Consider the following 18,453-nt stretch of genomic DNA (forward strand, 5'->3'; position numbering starts at 1 on the left):
AATGGCAAAACTCAAAGTCTGCTGTGAATAGTTACAGAGATTTTTCTGCTTTAATAGATACCCTTCTGCTACTGACTAATGCTTGTGATGAATGAATTAGCCATCATTTTTCTGCAACCACTGTAGGAACAATATGTGAACCTGTGAAAGAGGAAATAAGAATAGAAAGCTACTTACATCTAACAGCAAGAAACTGGAGGGCTGTGTTAACACTGAATGCTGATAGCAAAGACATCTATAAAACTCTGTCAGTATCATTTCTTCAGAGCTTTCCTAGGCTGAAAGAGTGCCAGAGTACTTATGAATTTTTAGATATTCTTACAGCTTCAGATATAGCTCTAGAGGGATCTCTCATGCAGAAGTGAGTTATGAAGCAAATCTTATTCCTCTCTACCTCTGCATGATCTGAAGCATGTAGCTCTGATTCAGGAAAGAGAGACTGCATCCTTCTGCACAGCTTTAACTTTGATGGGAGTAATTTCCAGCTTCCTATGACTAAAGAAAACTAACAAATAAAGAAAAAAGAAAAACCTACATAAACTACAGAGTTACCAGGGCAGCATGAACAATCTGGTATCAGGGAATAGTAGGGTTATGGGGACACCAAATATGGTGATGGTGAGGGTAAGATGCAGAAATATTAATTATTCTGCATAAAATCATAGACTTTTTTTTTTTCCAAATGGTTTTGCTGTTCTTTCTTGGTCTTCTCACTTTGAATCTCTCTTTGTTCCAAAGCTGCCCCATTTAGGAAATAGTCAGCCAGGCAAGACCTGCCAGATGTACTGAATGCTAGTCCTGGCTTGTACAATCTGCTGTCGAGGGGGATAGAAAGCATTTCTTTCTGGGCCTTCTCCTGTCACTGTGACCTGATCACTGTCTCCAACTGATGTTGTATATCACTGCACCTTCCCACTGGAGCAGATGATTCCTGCAACCCACTTCCAGCACTGTGAGGGCTCCTCCAAACCTTCATAACTTAAACCCTATTGTGTCAATTTTTCAGTCTCCTTTTTCCTCTCCCTTGCCCATGTTGCTGGCAGCAAAGGCTGTACAGATTGGTGACTACTCTGTGGTTAACTTAGTTTGTATCTGTCCTTTTCTGTGTGATGAGAAGCTGAGAACCACCTTTGGGTCCAAGACTGCCAGCCTTTATGCATTTTCAGATTTAGCTGAGAGGAACCAAGTACATTTGAGAGATTTTCAAGTTAGGTGCTGAGAGACTGACATCCCCTAGAAATGGTGCCAATAGTTACAATTAGTTGCTAAAACCTGTTAAAATTAATGTGGTCACAAATTAATATTAGGACGTGACTAGACAATAGATTTTTTTAAAAGGGGACAAATGTCACCCGTCAGTGATCTAAAACCAAATTCACCTAGGAATATAAGAAGGGGGTAATGATTTGAGTTGCTTCTCCCACGTTTCCTTATTCCTTGTTCCCCTCACCATAACTCCAGAATTTATTTGCAGTCATTTTCCTGTAATGTGAGAAGTAGAACAAATGCATTATCTAAGGTCACCCAGCTCTCCCCAAGTGCCATGCTCAGGTAAGTCCCAGGGGCTTGTGGATTCCAGCAGCACAAGTGGGAAAGCCCAGACTTTGTCCCCACTGCTTGACTGGGTGTTAAGTTCTTTTGGAGAATAAATAAGAATCACCTTTCCACTGAGATTTTAGACCATGCACCACCCTAGTAGAACAGTTTAGAAGGTACCTCTAACTACGTCTCTAAAAAAACTCCGATGCATTTTTCAGACCTTCTGCTAAAATGTTTACAAAACTGGTGAAAAGAGTTTGTAAGGTCACCATGAATGCCAGATCTGCTCATCAGAAGATTTTTAAGAGCTATAATGCTGACAACTGTGCTGCTTAAGGGATGAGGCTGATGGTCTGTGCTGAGAGCACTGCTAGACAGGAAGATATCCTGGCATTAGGTTCTGTTTAATGCAGCTTCAACATCTGAAGTTATTTGCTCCTTTCCTACAGCATTTATGATCAAGGCTCTTGCAGACAGTGGTTTAAGTCTCAAGCAGATTATTTATTGCTTCTTATGCAATTTTCTAATAAAAAAAAGATGTAAAAATGGTGTTCTAAAATATTCATTGTGAAATACAATATTCTTTACCCTTCCCATGTCTTTTACCAATGGACCAAAATCTATCACTTGTAAACAATTTTCATGAAACAAACATATGCTGTTAAAGATCAATAGGAAGACAATAATTTTAATAAGTAAAGGTCTGCATGGAACAAGAGATCATGGCAGGGATTTTATATAAGAGTGCTTAGAATGATAAACCATATCTACAAACTCCAGGATAACCTCAGCAGCAGTCACAACCCACCTATCAAGCACCTGTGAGGACAAGTTCTGCCCGTTTTGTACAAAGAAAACTGCTCTTTGTTTAACCTACATTAGTCATTTGGGGAAAAATAATCCTCATATTTCATAGTGTAGTTGAACAAAAAAAAATCCATTTCATACAATTTTTTGATCTTCTCAATTTGTTCTGAGGTCAGTTGTCTGAGGTACTCTAAGGTGATATCACCATCAGTTCGTTTCTCTGAGCCATATCTCTTCAAGCTGGGGTATTGCAGGCTCTCTGGTGCACCAATGACCTTCAGAACATGCTGAGAGTCCAACCCAAGAGTTTCATACTTACCCACAATATCATAGTGAATGTTGCAAGGATCACAAAGCAGAAACATTGGTTTCCAGTGAATGTCAAGAGTATGTGGTGGTTTTGCAATAATGTAGTTGACAAACTCCTGGAAACTCACTTTTTCAGGAGAGTTTTTGTTTTTCCTGAACATTGCCCTAATCTCGTTAGCAATAGTGGTACTGTAGAATGGTTCAGAATGCAGGAGTTTGTCTCTGTAAGCTGAAACCAGCCGTTCAAAGGGATGTCTGGTGAACATCACTTTGGTGTAATTGCTTAGAAATTCCTTTTGTAAGGCAGGAGGGTAAGACACCAGCCTTTTGATTAGTGAGGTGTGGTGGATGTTGTCATGCTCAATTTCAGAAGCTTCTGCATTCAAGTCTGATTGAAGAAGAAAAATAGTTCTCTTCCAGTTGGAGCAGCCTACCTTAGGCACCTCACAGTAGATAAATTTATGCTTGTGCTCCACAAAAAGCTGGTTTGCAACACGAGAATCCAATTTGCTTCTTGGTTTATCAAGGTCATTCTTCAGGCAGACAGAAGCCAGTGTGGTTTTCCGACCATTTTGAATTGCCAGCCAATTTTCAGTAGGATTGGGAAAAGCATCTGTAACCAAGGAAGAAATTTAAACCATTTCAGTGAAATAGGCTTGTATAAATCTCTTTATCTGTGACAATCATAGCACTCAATCTATCACCCTGCACACAAAATCTAATGGAGATGTTAAAATTAATTTTTTTTACTGTAACTAGATTAGACTATGGCAAACATGCAATAAACAACCCTTCCTAGTGAAATATTTATTAAAATGAAAACTTTCAATACGTTAGCAGTACTAGTCTAAGTAGGTTTGGTGTTCCAACATCATGCTTTTGTAGTGCTCTCCTCTCATATATTTCTGAGATAACTACCACAGTGACAAGAGACTTGGCCTTGGATATTTTCACAGAATTGTTTCTATCTTGGGCTCCATAGTTACTTTCTAACATATTTGGAAAAGGTGTCTCTTTTTCTATAAAACATTCAATCCTTTTAGTAATTTCTTTACTCACCTGTTAGGTTTTTTTGTCTCCTACAGAAAACCCCAAAAAGAAATAGCCCAAATACGAAATTTGGGAGAAGGAAAACCAGCACCTTCTGGTTCATGTTATTCTCACAGGAAGGAAAATGATGTAGTGCCTGAAGTGGAAATCTGTCTTTCTGTCAACAAGGAAAGATAATTCAGGTTAGATTTTGTATGACTGATATAACAAAGATAACACGTATATATCCTACAGAATTTAGGACAGCACAAAGACTTTTCAAGCCCTATAAAAATAAATTTTACTGATACTTAAAAATTCTCTTATGGAAAAGGCTCACCACAATTATATTGTTAAACCAAACAGATAAATAATATGTCCATTTTGAAGTCTTCCAACATTCCTCCTTTTTTCAGAACAATGAACTGGTTATGAGCAAATACTCCTCCCTTATCTTCTAAAGCTGTTGGGGAACAATAACTTCATTTAGAATTACGAAGTTGTATTTTTTTATGATCTTTAGAGTCTGGGAACACAAAGATCTCTATAACCTGTAACAGTTGTATCCGCAAAGACCAGGACACATTCAGGATGAATTTATTTCCATTTATTGCCCTGAAACTTTGGACAAATAAATCCTTGCAGAAGAAACTCTTCCCTATTCCTGCAGAGAATCCACACCACTAACTTGAATTCTCCCGCTGTCCCTCTCCAAAGACACTGCATGGTATATATGTTTGCTGCCATTGCTGCACAGCAGAAGAGCCCCAAAATGGTTCAGTAAAATAGGAAATGTAGAAAGTGGTAAAAAACAGAAAAGGAGCTGTTCCATGTTCCCAGATAGAAAGAAAGAAGGCAGTCCAACAGAACATATTTTCTCTCTTGTGCTCACTCATTGTCTCCTGGCACTTCATAGAGAGAGACCTATCTAAATCCTCTGTGCAATATTATTCTGTTTCCCCGAGAAGTGAGCTCTCCATCAGCATGCTTGTAGTGGAATTTGCAAAATTAACTGCAAAACAATAACTACTGGCAAACATGTAATTCTCTTTCTGTTCCATAAAGTCTGCATAATCAAAACAGTCAAACAGTACTGTCTTCCTTTCCCACTTCTCAAGTTTTCACCCTGAACCTGCTGGCAATAAACACATCATTGCCTGGATTCCTTTAGGATGTAATTTTTTTTTTTCAATTTTTCTTATTTTGTTTTGTTTTTGCAAGATACAATAGGAGCACTTCTGCTTTCTGGCGTGTTCTGAGACAGCAGTGGAAGGAGTACCAGTTACATTGCTGAAACTGTACTTGAGCACAAGAGTTCCTCCTTTCAGGACTGACATGTGATTTTGATATCACACACTTTTACCAAAATATCTGCAGACTCATAGAGGTAACAGCACTACTGGCAATTAAATCTCTTTTAATGTAGGTATGACCTGGGGATATGGAAAGGGACACTATTCACTCTCTCTGTATTAAAAATTTACTTTACAATTACAAATTTACTTTATTTACAATAAAACATTACAATACTTATCCAAATTAATGCAGCATTCTTAGAAACAATGGCATTCAGCCTATACTTTTTTTCATTTTCTTGGCTGTATAGGATCATTGTAAAGGCTACAGGAAAGGTTATGAGAAGATCTGCCTTTAACCTTTCCTTCACTGTACATCAATTCTCATTTCATGATGTGATCCTTGAGTCCTAATGCATCAGAGGCTGTTTTTAAGCCCAGCTAAAGTCAGTCAGGTTGTTCATTGATCTCGTGAGGGCCAAGATTGAGTATTCCCTTTTTATTCTTTCTCAGAAGCAAGACACAACTTCACACTGAGTAGCAATTAAAATCAATATGACTCTAAATAATTCTGTACATGGACTCCTTGTTAGAGTATGCCTAGGAGAAAGATGTTTACCTTCATTCTCTTTAAATGCTGTCACTTCAGAGAAGTAATGTTATCATACTTGTCTCAGGAATCAGAAAATTAACTAGATGAATTTTACCGTATTTAGATACTTGTATCATGCATATTTAATAATTACACTACCACTAGAGAATATAAGGTCTGCTATAAGACATATTTCATATGGAAACATGTCAATGAGTCACCACAGGGAAATAGAAAACACTTCCTTCCTTGGGGGAAAGAAGCTGTTTAGGAGCTAGTTAAACACAGGAGACAACTCCTCTTCAAAGGCTTATGCATATTTGTGGAAGCAAAAGAATCTTTAATTAAATTCATGAGAACAATCAGACCATAAGAAGGGATAGAACAAGCTCCAACATGACAGGTGAAATCTTTCTGGACTCCTTAGAAAACCTCACAGACTGGCAGTAAGAGTTAACACTGCCCTCAATAGGTGAGGTCAACATGACATGAAACTACCTTAAGGTGAAGTCCAAAGCCTTCTTCAGAAGATGTTTTCAGATGTGAGACCTTGGTATGGAGTTCTGTGTAATGCAAAGTCTCCACTGATGAAAATCACCTAAGGGAAACCTGAAGAAGAGGACGAAAGAAAATTCTGAGATCCATTTTGTCAAAGAGGGACAAGTCACATGGAAATTAAAAAGTAGGGAAAAAAATCCAAAATGGAAAGCACCTTTGTCAGTAGGTGTCAGTAAATGAGACAAACTTTTCCTTATATTTATTATGGCTTTCCCATGTAATTGTGTTTGCTGTTTAAGATGTAATGAGGTAATACTTCTCTTTGCATTTTCCCTCATCCTACCTTAAATGAAGTGTGATTTTAGGTAACTCCAAGGCATTCCTCTGTAAAGGTGTGGTGAGTCTGTTAACACAAGAAGTTCATACTGAATAGGCTATTTCTGCTGTAACTAAAGGGTAGCAGTATGGGCACTCCCAGACAAGAGAAAGACGGCATCATAAGACTCATGAAACAAAAAAAGCAGAAACCTCTTCTACTGAAAAGTAACAAAACAGGAAACAGGGAGACAGGGGATCTAAATATCTCTTTGAATCTTGCACATTCCTAGAAAAGAATACCTAAAAATTAAATATAAGGCATTAATCTGCGCTGTTCTTGTTGTACATAGTGGGGGGAAGCAGACAGGGAGGAGGAGATGGATTTTTTTTTTTAATTTTTAATGAAGCATAAAATCTTTCAGATAACAACATTATACTGCACTGTTGGCTTTCCCCTGTTCTTCAGATCACATAATTGTAAATCAACTATATGTAGTTATAGCCTGATATTTTAACATCTGCATGACTTACTGGATTCTGCAAATTACATCAAAAATCACTTTTGGACTCTTTTTTGGTCATTACTAAAGCCAGGCAGCAAGAATTATCCTCATAGACTCCTTTCTTGCAGGAGCCTTTCAGAAGAATTGCTATCAGGAGATTTTTTGAGGTCTGTCAGTTAATTAATGTTTAATTTCTTCAGTGCGTGTCCAGCTGTTTTGATATCTTTCTAGCTCCTAAGCCAGAACATGCTGTCATGTCAAATGCTTTATACAGTTCTAAATCCACTACTTCAATGCTGTTGCCTTAATCAACCAAAACCAAGCAAAAATAGTAAGTCAGTCTGGTGACATCTGTTTCCTATAACATAATCCAAAGTTTCTGTGTGAGAACAACCACAGCAATTGTTCATGCCACGAGTGGTAACAAATGGGGAATAGGTTACTAGAGAAAGCAATGCAAATCATCTCGAGTGCATGCAAAATGGCAAAAAGGCCTGAAGCCCTCATAAAATTAAAAATATTTACTGAATTCAAGCCTTCTTTGCACTGCTGATAATTCCACCAAGGCCCTAAAAGATTCTTTTCTTCCTGATAAATACACTGTAAATAACAAAACAAAAAACATTGTATCATGTTGTTCATATCTTCGTCAAGTTTGCTGACCATAAAATGTTCTTCCCATCCTGTTTACTTCAAGAAATTTCTGACAATTGTCTGCTTTTAATTACTTTCAACATCTCCCTTTTCTGCATGGTACACTGGGTGTGGAGATGGCTGGCAACCTACTTGCACATTCCCTGCATGGCAGGTGAGATTCAGAAGAGATCAGAAGAGCTCTCTATCTCCGTATTGTACTTTTCCAGGGGAGTCAAGAAAGTGTCATATTCTCAAGTTATTGGAATATTTTTTCTGTTAAATTGCTTTTTACTGCTTCATTTGTCTCATGCTTGCTTTACATTTTGTGATGCTAGACCTTCTGCAACCTTCCCCTAAGTCTGCCAGTGGTCTGAGCTTGTTTAGCCACACCCCAACCACTCACACTTATCCAACCACCAGCTCTGGGTTTGTAATGAGTTCCTTTCCCCCTGACCAAAACAGATCTGATAGAAAATCTCTAGTACTCTTTCAATTGGGAAATAGTCAAAGATATTTTAAAAATAGTCACACGACTATATGACCAAACACATCCACACTCAGACTGAAGTTCTTCCTCCTGCCATTCAGATTTATTTCTAGAACAGGCCCCAAAGGATAGGTTGCATTGCCTTGCATTGGTATCACTTGTACACTATTTTGTCCTTGAACTGCTGAAACAATGATTAATAATATAGCATTCCCTGCTCTTTCTCCTGGAGCTTCTCAACTCCTGGAGTTTCTGAACCATTGCAATTGCAAAATATTCAGTATTTAAATAAATTTAGAAAAACAAAACCAAACTTAGGATATTTTTATACTTTCATAAACAATAAGAAGTACTATAGCTGGAAATGTTGAACAATGTTAAGTCTTTTTGTGTGGCACCTATAATTGAAGTATAGAAACACTTGTACATATATATACACACACATGAATAGTTCCAAAACACATTAATATCAGTTACACTGGCCTATTATTTGCTCCAAGTAAACTAACTAAGTAGGCTGATAATGATTTCATGTCTTCTGATAATAAGCTTACAAAGGTGTGTCTCAAGCTAGTTTTTCACAGACATACCTTGGTCAGAGCTGAACATGTGGGGTGATCCTCTGTACCCATTTGATAAGTGGAATTTTCCAGACTAAAAGAATGAAATTACAACAGTACTTATTTGTGTTCCTGATACATTTGAAGCCAGAAGTAAAAGAAAGTGCCAGTACAGCAGCTCAGTAGAAAGTAGGGAAAAATCTCTGAAAACAGATAACATTCTCTGTTGCTGAACCCCGTTCTGTACTTAAGCCCTGTTAATCCCTTCAAAAAGACAACTGCAAATACATACATACTGATATGTGCATGGGTACATAGAAAGTGAGGAGGGGATGGTGGGTAGAAAGCCCCCAGGAACAGGGAGCTGGGCAGGAAAACCAAGCTCTGGGTGCAGTTCTGCATGTGCTGTTCTATCAGAGTGAATTGCAAGAGCAAGACCCTTGTTCAACCAAATCTGCAGCACCCTTGTTCTGTACAGTTTGTGATGGGTGGACAGGAGGGAGGAAGACCCCAGAAAGTGGAGCCTTAGCAGCCAGGCTGGCCTGTCCATGAAATGGAACATCAGTTAGGAAACTCATGCAAGTTACAGGCAGCCAAAGGCTAGAAAAAATGTCTGATCTGGGTAATTTTGCCAATAAGAAACCAGATTTGGCATCATCTCATTTGCAGCAAGGGTTGAATTGTGTTAGGTGAGAATGGGTAGAAGCTCAGTGGGGAGACAACATATGGGCTAGGCTGGGAGCTCCTGAGGAAAAGGCTGCAAGAGTGTCCTACAGAACAACACAGCACCGAGGTCATATGAAGCAACAATTTCCATAACAGGCACAATCTAAAACTCTTGTTCTGTGGTCACCTCAGACCTCCATTACTGCATCAAACTTCTTTCTGGTCTCAGCAACTGTACTGATACCTTCCTTGCTGTCATCATTAATCTGCTTATTATTGTCACTACACCACTTCTTATGCCTGCCTTTTAGCTTTTCCTTCTCTACTTAATTCCATGCCATCTCCTTGTCTTACCTTCCAAACTCTTTTTGTTATCTGTCATTTCTCATGCAGTATTAAAAGCTCAGCTTTACTTTCTGATACCCCTGTTGTCATTAGCCCTTGATAACAAAGAAACAGTTCCTGCTTTCTCCTCTGCTGCCTCTACTTTTGGATTAAGTTTATGAAGCACCTACAGAGCCATTACATTTTTCACCTAAAATCACTCCTAAAAGTTTTCCCTTTCAGGGATGCCAACACCAGTTATGATGCCAATGTGCTAAAACTATTACCAACCAGTCAACAAAAGAGCAAGCGAAAGGAAGAACCAATTTGGGGATGAAAAGGACCAAAGGGAAGAGAAAGAAGAGAGTTCATGGGGAAAGGCAGCAGCAAGGCTGACAGAAAAGCTCCCAGAGAGAGGCAGGAAGCAGAAACCCAAGTTAAAATGGTAGAGCTGGGGGCCAAGGGAAATAGAAAGGTTCTGTAGCCTGCTCTAAGTAAGTTGTAGGAAAGGGAGGTTGACAACTGAACTGAAAAAGACACAAAGTACAATTCAATGAAGATGAAGAAGAACAAATTCAAAGAAATTAGTGTAGAAAGCAGTATGCTAGTTATCCAATAAACTACCACAGATGTTTAAAAAGGAACGAGTCTATATACACTGCAATCACTCTTACACTGGAACCCAGCCCTTAGTATGTGATCAAAATTGTACTTCTTTTCCTTCCTGGAACTGCAGCCAGAAAGGTCACGGGCTTCTGATTTTCTAGGAGATAGGTTCAGTGAGAAGACCTGGCTCATGGGTGGGCCCAGCTTGGCTGGGACTGGGGAAGCTGGATACCCATTCTGCTGCTGCATCGCTGGGGCAGGGACTGGTGGCCTCAGGAGGCTGACGTGGGGTCCTGGGCTGTGGGCAGTGGGGGCAGCCCCAGGGGACTGGGCAGTGCCCTGTCACTGCTTTTGGTGCCTGACATCTGGCTGTAGGGCCTTTTTATCTAAACATTTAATTCAAAATTCCATGCACTTGTCAACTGCCATTTAAATCCTGCAAAAGAAGGGAACAAACTTCACTGCTTTCTTTTATGGAATCTAGATAAGCCTAAAAAACCTGGAAAGAAAGAAAAAGGAGAAAAAAGGAAACACAGAAGAAAAGCTTAGAACAATGCACCCTGGCCAGGGTGGCAATGAATGATCTCCTCCCACAATTTTTTCATAGGAGATGGGCCTCACAAAATCCCTCTGCTTTGTCGTGTGTATAACTAACTCTCTGCTTTTGCATATGTCTTAATGTTCCCACCCATGTTTCTCTTCTCAGTTAATGTCAGTAATAGCAATGTTTTCCTTGCCATTCAGGTCTGCCTGCCTTGTCTCAGACCTAGATCCTCTTTGTCCCCTCCTTCTTTTCACCTCCATGTGAAAGCTTGATTCATTTATTCCTGCCATTGCACACCAAATAGCGCAGTCAAAACTGTTTGTAAAAGTCCCAGTTACTTAAGACACCACCCCTCAGGCAAACTCCTGTTTGCTGTTCACCTTGTGTCCCCACCCCTAGTAATCCTTAACCGTAATTGATGACAGCTATGACCTCTCTTTCCCTCTTTACACTCCAGTGAATACAAAGCATTTATGCTTAAATGATTTTCCTTTTTGCTCCTATCTCCTCCAGCTTCTCCTCTCATTCTAATCTAGATTTTGAACCTTCTTTTCAGGATCCAAAACTAATTTTTTCTGAAACCATACCTCTACTCTCGTTACCCCCCACTCTTTCTTTTTTATACTCCTTCAAAAACACCCTTACAGGAATCATGTACAAGTTCCATCCCCAGTGATTCGGTGTCTGCTCTTTTACAGAAATAACCTCTTTGCCTGAAACATCCTGACACTTACTGACAAACTCTGTGTATACCTTTTTCTCTCTTCCTACATGAATCTAGGCTTATTCTTTCTTTCCCTTCTGCTTTCCTCTGTGTTGCAGGGTAAGCTGTTCAGCAGAAATGTTACATTTAAAGTCTGTTTCTATGAAACATGTTTTTATAGCATACTATGACACATGCAGTATCAAAAATTAAGAAGTTTGGAGACAGTAGGATTAAAGTGATAAGTTAAATCATAGACAGCATAAAATGAAGTGTCTGCTGGCTTTTGGCAGAACAGATTTGACATTTCAGAGCATTTGATGTTACAGTACACTCTAAGTTCCAAGTGTCTGCTGGCTTTTGGCAGAACAGTCTTGAAACTAAAGATTTGACATTTCAGAGCATTTGATGTTACAGTACACTCTAAGTTCAAAATAGTTTTGTAGATTCAGTTGCAGACACAAATGCTTGTAAAATCTGCAAATCTGCTTTCCAGAGTCAGCTCAGGTATCCAGCAAATGGAGAATGGTCAGTAAATGATTGTCTGAAAAGGTAGGTGCCCCACACCATATGGGATTATCATAGCAGACAAAGAACACAAACTCTCCTCCTAAAAACTCTTGCCTGATACACTGCATGCCTTCTTTCATCTGCCATTGATAGTGGGGATCCTACTGGACAGCCCTTGAGTGTCTCAAGAGCACATTCATCCTCTGAACCAAACATGTCAAGTTGTGGAGTGTTTTGTTTCTTTAAAAACCAGGTGTTGAAAAGGTATTAAAAAAAAGTATTCATGAAGCATCATAACAACATGCACAAAAATAATTTTCAGGGTTGAATCAGTTCCCTTGACCAGTCTTATAATACTCACTCTATTGGAATAACCAATAGTGGCAGCAGATTGCTATCTTCTGAGCAAACTCAGCATCAACAGTGACAAGTCCCAAACTCACCAGTCTTACCTGCTGGCAGCAACAAAACAGTGAGACTTGGCCATGTGGGATGCCATTCCTGGCACTGAAGGAAAATGGTCCATAGCACATCTTGTCCTTGCTTCCCCTGCTCCCAGTATGAGCATGGCCTGAGAGACTCTTCCTCTCCTGGTACCCCCACCTCTTTGCACTCCACTGTCCAGCAGCACTCCAAAACTCCAGCTCAAGACATGTTTGCATGGGCACCAGAGATTTTCCCTTAGCCCCCATCCCAGTGTGACCCCATCTTTCCCAGTCCCTTCTTCTACTCCTCAGGCAAAATTTTAATCCAATCTCTAGCAAATTCTCACCTCCAAAAGCCTTTCTCATATCGTCCCCAGGCAGCTCGCCCAGCAAATCCTGTTTTTCAGCTTCCCAAACACCCATCAGATCTCACCCTGATTCTGCTGTTCAGCCTTCCTCATGCACAAGCCAGCTCTTTGCTGGCTCTCCCTGTCAGACTCCTCCCTTTGTCTCCTCAGTCAGCCTCACAGCCCCCCCTCCAACAACCACACTTCCGAGCCCAGCTCATCAGAACTGTCTCTCCTTCTATTTCCAAGATTCCCACACAGCCCCACTGCTTCTCACTCTCAGTTCTGTTCTCAGCTAGTTCCAGGCTCTACACTTCAGATTCTATAGTTATTTTAGTATCTCCCAAACTAAACTGACACATTTTCCTTTTCTTTCCCTCCCACATGAATTTTCACACTAGTCATCAAGGCACATTTTCCTGCTGATTTTTTTCCTTGAATCTATTTTGCCAGCAATCTCCAACAATTTCTCCCCTAGAAATCTTGCTCATGCTTGTTCTTTAAAACTGATTGTTTACTCTCCTGCGCAGAAGAGGTTCCACTGAGAATGTACAAGAGGAAACTCTTAACCTCATTTTTTAAATGCTTATTTCAAAATCTGCAATGTACCTGGACATCTTAGAGAAAAGGCCACTGGAATCATTTAAGAGAAGAAAAAAGAGCACAGATTTCCTGTATAAAAATCAGTAAACTATTTTTGCTCAAAGGGATTAAAAAATATCCTGAGCCTGATATCTAGCCTGAAAATCTTCTGCTGAAATGCTTGAAATGTGACAAAATCCTGTGTAGATGCACACTGTATTGAAATTAGAAGAGTCAAGATGTGTACCACCCCTAATACAGTCAGAAAGTGAATGAAAGGCATTGTCATTTCATTTCGGGCACCAGAATCCCTGTAACATCGATTTCTTAACTGAGGAAAGCCATAGCAATGAATAATAGGCTGCCAAAAAAATTCTCTGTAGAGAATTAATCTCATCACAGAGTGATTTCAAAAGCTAAACAATGTCTCAGTTTATGTCTTAAAATATTTTATGTCAATTTCTAAATATATAAACAAATAAAAAACCCAACCATCTCTGAAAAAGAAATCTCTCTTTGCAGAGATTTGCCTACACTTACAAAGTCATGGTGACATGAAAAGCTACTAACAATCCAATTTTACTCACCAGACAGCCTCAGTGGAGATTTCCCATGCCTCTGAGCGATGCTAAACAAACAGATTCAGACAAAGAAATGTCAGTCCAGAGAGACATGTCATTTTAATTTTATACCTAGGGATGAAAAGGAAATAGGGGAAAGGTTTTGTGTTCTCCTTACCTGATCTTTAAGGCTGGGCAAAGTGCTTCTGTATCCACGCAAATGCTTTCATAGGAGAGCATTTGAAACAGTTTGTACACATAGTATTTGTCTCTGTTTTGATTAAATGCCCCAGTAAAAGTTGCCAGTGTTTCCCTGATAATGTCTAGGTGAGGATCTCCAGTTGCACTTTCCAAAGCACTGTGCTGTGTCTGTCCCTAGGTGTAACGAGCAGCATTTAACCACTCCCCGTTCAGGGTCTACAGCAGCTGCTACAGACTGCCAAGTGCTTCAAGAGCAGCCTGCCAAGAGGCTGCCTGCTAAGCAACCAAGAAAGGAGATGGTCTGGAATATGAGGGCAAAGGTAATTTGGTTGAGAGTAACTGTGTTGTGATAATATGCATTATTTTTAGATGGAGAACAAGAAGCAAGATCAATTCAAACCCAAAGAACTCTATACAAGAAGACTCCAATAAACTCTGGGAACTGGAAGGTAAGTTCTCATGGGAAACATGGCTAAAGCAGAAGGAATTCAGTAGAGTTGGCACTTCCTTAAAGAAATTATCTTTAGGGTACAAACACAAACAATCCTACACAGTAGGAGGATAGGAAGTATAGTCAGAGACCAACTTGGCTACTTGGCTAAGCAACATAGTCTCCAGTGACCTGAAACACAAGAAGAAAATGTACAGAAAGTGGAAACCAGGTCAAACTCCTAAGGACAAGTATGAAAGAATAGCAGTAGATGCTGAAACCAAGTCGTAAAGGATAAAGCACACATTTAACTGCAAAAAGCAATGGATATAAGAGATAGCAAGAAAACAAATCTGGAAGGAAAAGAAAAACCTAGTGATAGTTCACTTGCAGAAGGCTGATGTAAATTTTCCATCATTTTTCATAAAAAGGTGAACTGTAATTACATGACTAATAACTAAACTTAAACTCAGTAAGAAAGAATGTATCTAAAATAGGAAAAGAACAGGACCAAAAATAATTTGAATGTACAGCAGTTCACGTCATCCTCAAGCATACACTACAGCATGTGTCCAGGAGAGCTCTCTAGTTGTTGTTGATGCACTAAGTGTCCCTGGACTAACACAGGAACCTACACCCCTGCACAGATACAGGAGGCTCCTTCATAGCCTGCTTAAGAGGTGAAGGGAGTGCTACACAGACTGGCACCTGAGCCTGAGGACATGAGTGTTAAGGTACCTTGGCAAGGGAGAGAAGCAAGGTCAGATCTGTTTGCTTTGTCTGAAAACCCTCAGAAGTTGTGTGAGAAATGTGTGAAGTGGTGAACACAGTGCTCATCTTTATAAAGTCAAGAAATGAAGAAGAGATCAATTCTGGAAAAAATACTAGAAAAAATGAAAATATAGATAATTCATAAAAGGCTGGAGATTATTGAGCTACATTGCTTTGTATTTTTTGGTGTGTTGGCTATTAATTTCTGTAACATTACAAGAAGTCTTACAAATAGAGAAGCAGTAGGTCACACAATATGTTTTAATTTTAATAATGTTATTGACATTATAGCATTGACTCATAACATTTTCAAAAGTATATTAAAGTGAAACTATTTCTGAAAGAGTGAAAAAAAATACCTGGGCATAGGGAACAAACAAGGAAAACAAATCCAAGCAAAAAAGCCTAACACCAAAACCACAGATTAAGATTAGTTTTTCATCATTCACTATCAAACTCAAAAAATATAATCACTAAGATTCTAGCTGCATCCTTTCTGGGCTGAGTAATGGTGCAGGTCATTAATGATTTGGATAAAGGAACAATCCTTCCACCTCACAGGTAGCAATAAACCCATGTGAGCAGTAAACTCATTGCATGATACATTAGACTCAGAATGCTTTTGACAAATAAGACAAATTATCTGTAGGAGAAAACACATTACAATGCAGTTGTGTTTACAAGTGTCAGGTTCTAAGGGGGAATAATAGCTCATAAAAATGTGGCAGCCATTCTGCCAAAAAAGGGATAAGAGGGGTACCAGTCAGACACAAGTTATTCACGAATAGGTAGCGTTTCATCATATCCAGAATGCAAACTGCATATTAGGAAAAGAAACTGCTTTGATTGTGTATTTGGTTGATACATTAAGGAATGCCTCCTATTATATTTCTGTCTAGCACAGCAACCAGTAGCACTGTGTCCTGTTCAGGCAAAACTGTTCCAAGGGAAGGCAGACCAACTGGAAAGAGTCCAGAGCAGAGCAGAGAAAATGGTCAGTTGTCTTGGGAAAAAAGAAAAATCACAAGAAAGACGGTTTGAAAGAATTGGGGTTACTCAGTTTAAAGAACAACTAAACACATGAGAACACAAATTACCTCTAGGGAGGTAAGGAAGAATTATATTTTTTTATCTGTAGTGGATAAAGAGATGGGTTCAAACTATGACACTGAAGGTTATGCTAAATATTAAGAAAATCTTATTAACACCAAAGACAATTAGATCTTTTTTCATTTCTGAGGTACTGTTGATTCTCTTATGGAGCTTCAGAATGCACAAGATGAAATCTTGAGGTCTTTTCCAGTCTCCTTTTCTTTAAGTCTGTGGTTCATCCTGTTGTTTAATTTAGATGTCCCATCTTACCTCTTTACAAAAACTACATTTATCAAAATTTTCATGATAAACTATACAAACCCAGACTGTTATTTCAATTTAGTGACTGTGAATCAACGAAGCCACTATGGGGCTTAACAGAGCGTGATGACACTTGTTTTTTTCTACTAAATCCCATTAGCTCTCATAAGAAATGTGAAGAGTTTTGGCAAAAGGACTACTATTTTGCAGACACTAATTTGATGGTACACTGCTATTTCAACTGCCATAAATTTGTCCTTCCTCAGGATTCCAACGGAGTCTGCTAGAGAAGTCTTCTTATCTGCTGAAGCCTGCCTTTCTGGTGAGCTACTCCACCAACTACTAACAAGACACAGAGCTCATTACCTCAGGGGCCACTTATTATGATCAGAGATGAAAGACACAGAACACAGTGAAATGAGGTGTGGGTAGAAAATATAGAGACACACCTTGTTAGAGGGCTGCAGAATCAGGTTGCTTCATCTAACAATTTTTTTCATGTGCTCATTCTTTGTATTAATCAAAATTCCAGATCACACAAGTTTAATAAAGTATCCTCACTTGGCAGAAAATATTAAATTCCTTTTTCCTGCCTCCCACAAAAGATCAAATTCTGTCAAAGTACAGAGATTCTTGGCCAAAGAACCGTATATGGATGACCAGCTGTCCTGGTTTAGGGCAAATTTGGGAGGAAACTCAAAGAAAATGTCATAGAAGGATGTTGGTTGCACTAGTGCATTACAGAAGTTCCAAGGACATGTGACTCCATTGCCAACAAATACCAGTGTTGGTCATTACCTGTATTGCCTCTGCTATTTGCTTGTAGACACATGTTCAGTTGATTTAGTACAGAAAAAAATCCCTTTGAAGCAGTTTTAATCTCACCGAAAAAATACATTTCTCACATTTTATAAACTACTGGAACCAGGAAAAATCAATTTCATACTCCTTCCTGGCCTTCTGAATTTCTATTGAACTCTGCATTTGTCTAAAATATGGAAGATAATCTGTTTCTGTGAAACATACTTTTCAAATTCAGGATAATATCCAGCATAGCATGAAATTCATGCTTATCCTATAATAAAATACTGGAGGAGTCATACAACAAATATTTTTTCCATTAATCCATTAGCCTACGATTTTTCTCTGGGTAAACCTTCCAGAATTTGCTGAAGTGAATTTTTGGTGAGGGCTATGTATTTCACCTCAAATAAGGCTGAGAAGAAATGAACAAATAAACTAAATAATTCATTTATACTATTAGAGTTTAAAAGCTTTATAAATCAGGGGAAAACTTTACATCTAAAAGCAATGTTGGTCCCTCTGTTTAAGCAACCATGGACACATCCATTTAAACCCACAAGGGAACATTAGTGACTGAGTCCCAAAGGATCTGCCAATAGCTGTTCTTCTAAGCCCATGTTCCACTGAAATTAAGATGTAATAAAAAGTTTAATAAACTTAATAAACAGAGTCCCCAGGGCAAGTTCCGGTACATGAAGCAATGGTTATTCCAAGGGAAAAGTCCTGTTTCCTCAAAGATAAAAGATGTCAATGACATTTTTGGATATGAGATAGATTTTTTTTTGGACCATGTGGAATTGTTTTATAATATCAGTGTTCTTAAAAGGCCTCAAAGATGAGAGATGTTAAACTATGTTAATTAGTAGCAATGCTATTTAAAATTAAATAATAATTTTAATCAAATAAACTTCAGTTTTCTCACAACTTCTACTCTTCCAGAAAGAAAAGTAGCACTGGCACCATCCAGATAAATAATGCAGCCTCAGAAAAGCAGTTCTGCATGAAACCTTGCAATGAAATCTGGAAAGATCATAAATTTTTTAATTACTGACTC

General features: G+C 38.8%; 1 protein-coding gene across 5 annotated transcripts; it reads right to left on the bottom strand.

The window, feature by feature from the left end:
- Window positions 1-2,200: 2,200 nt before the first annotated feature.
- Window positions 2,201-14,189, bottom strand: LOC120500541 (carbohydrate sulfotransferase 8-like). Of its 5 annotated transcripts, none has more exons than XM_039705556.1 (5): window positions 14,019-14,189; window positions 13,868-13,908; window positions 6,070-6,180; window positions 3,715-3,858; window positions 2,201-3,268 (listed from the first exon to the last, which is right to left on the bottom strand). In XM_039705556.1, exons 4-5 carry the CDS (start codon window positions 3,806-3,808, stop codon window positions 2,418-2,420), a joined length of 945 nt encoding a protein of 314 aa, XP_039561490.1. In that variant the 5' UTR covers window positions 3,809-3,858; window positions 6,070-6,180; window positions 13,868-13,908; window positions 14,019-14,189; the 3' UTR covers window positions 2,201-2,417. The 5 variants fall into 5 exon arrangements, with proteins under 5 accessions (XP_039561490.1, XP_039561486.1, XP_039561485.1 ...); XM_039705552.1 differs by having other exon boundaries at window positions 3,715-3,862; XM_039705551.1 differs by lacking the exons at window positions 13,868-13,908; window positions 14,019-14,189 and adding an exon at window positions 12,699-12,949 and having other exon boundaries at window positions 3,715-3,862.
- Window positions 14,190-18,453: the final 4,264 nt, after the last annotated feature.

This window comes from Passer montanus, unplaced genomic scaffold, assembly GCF_014805655.1.
Source record: "Passer montanus isolate IOZ18808 unplaced genomic scaffold, ASM1480565v1 scaffold18, whole genome shotgun sequence".
NCBI classification, from domain to species: domain Eukaryota; kingdom Metazoa; phylum Chordata; class Aves; order Passeriformes; family Passeridae; genus Passer; species Passer montanus.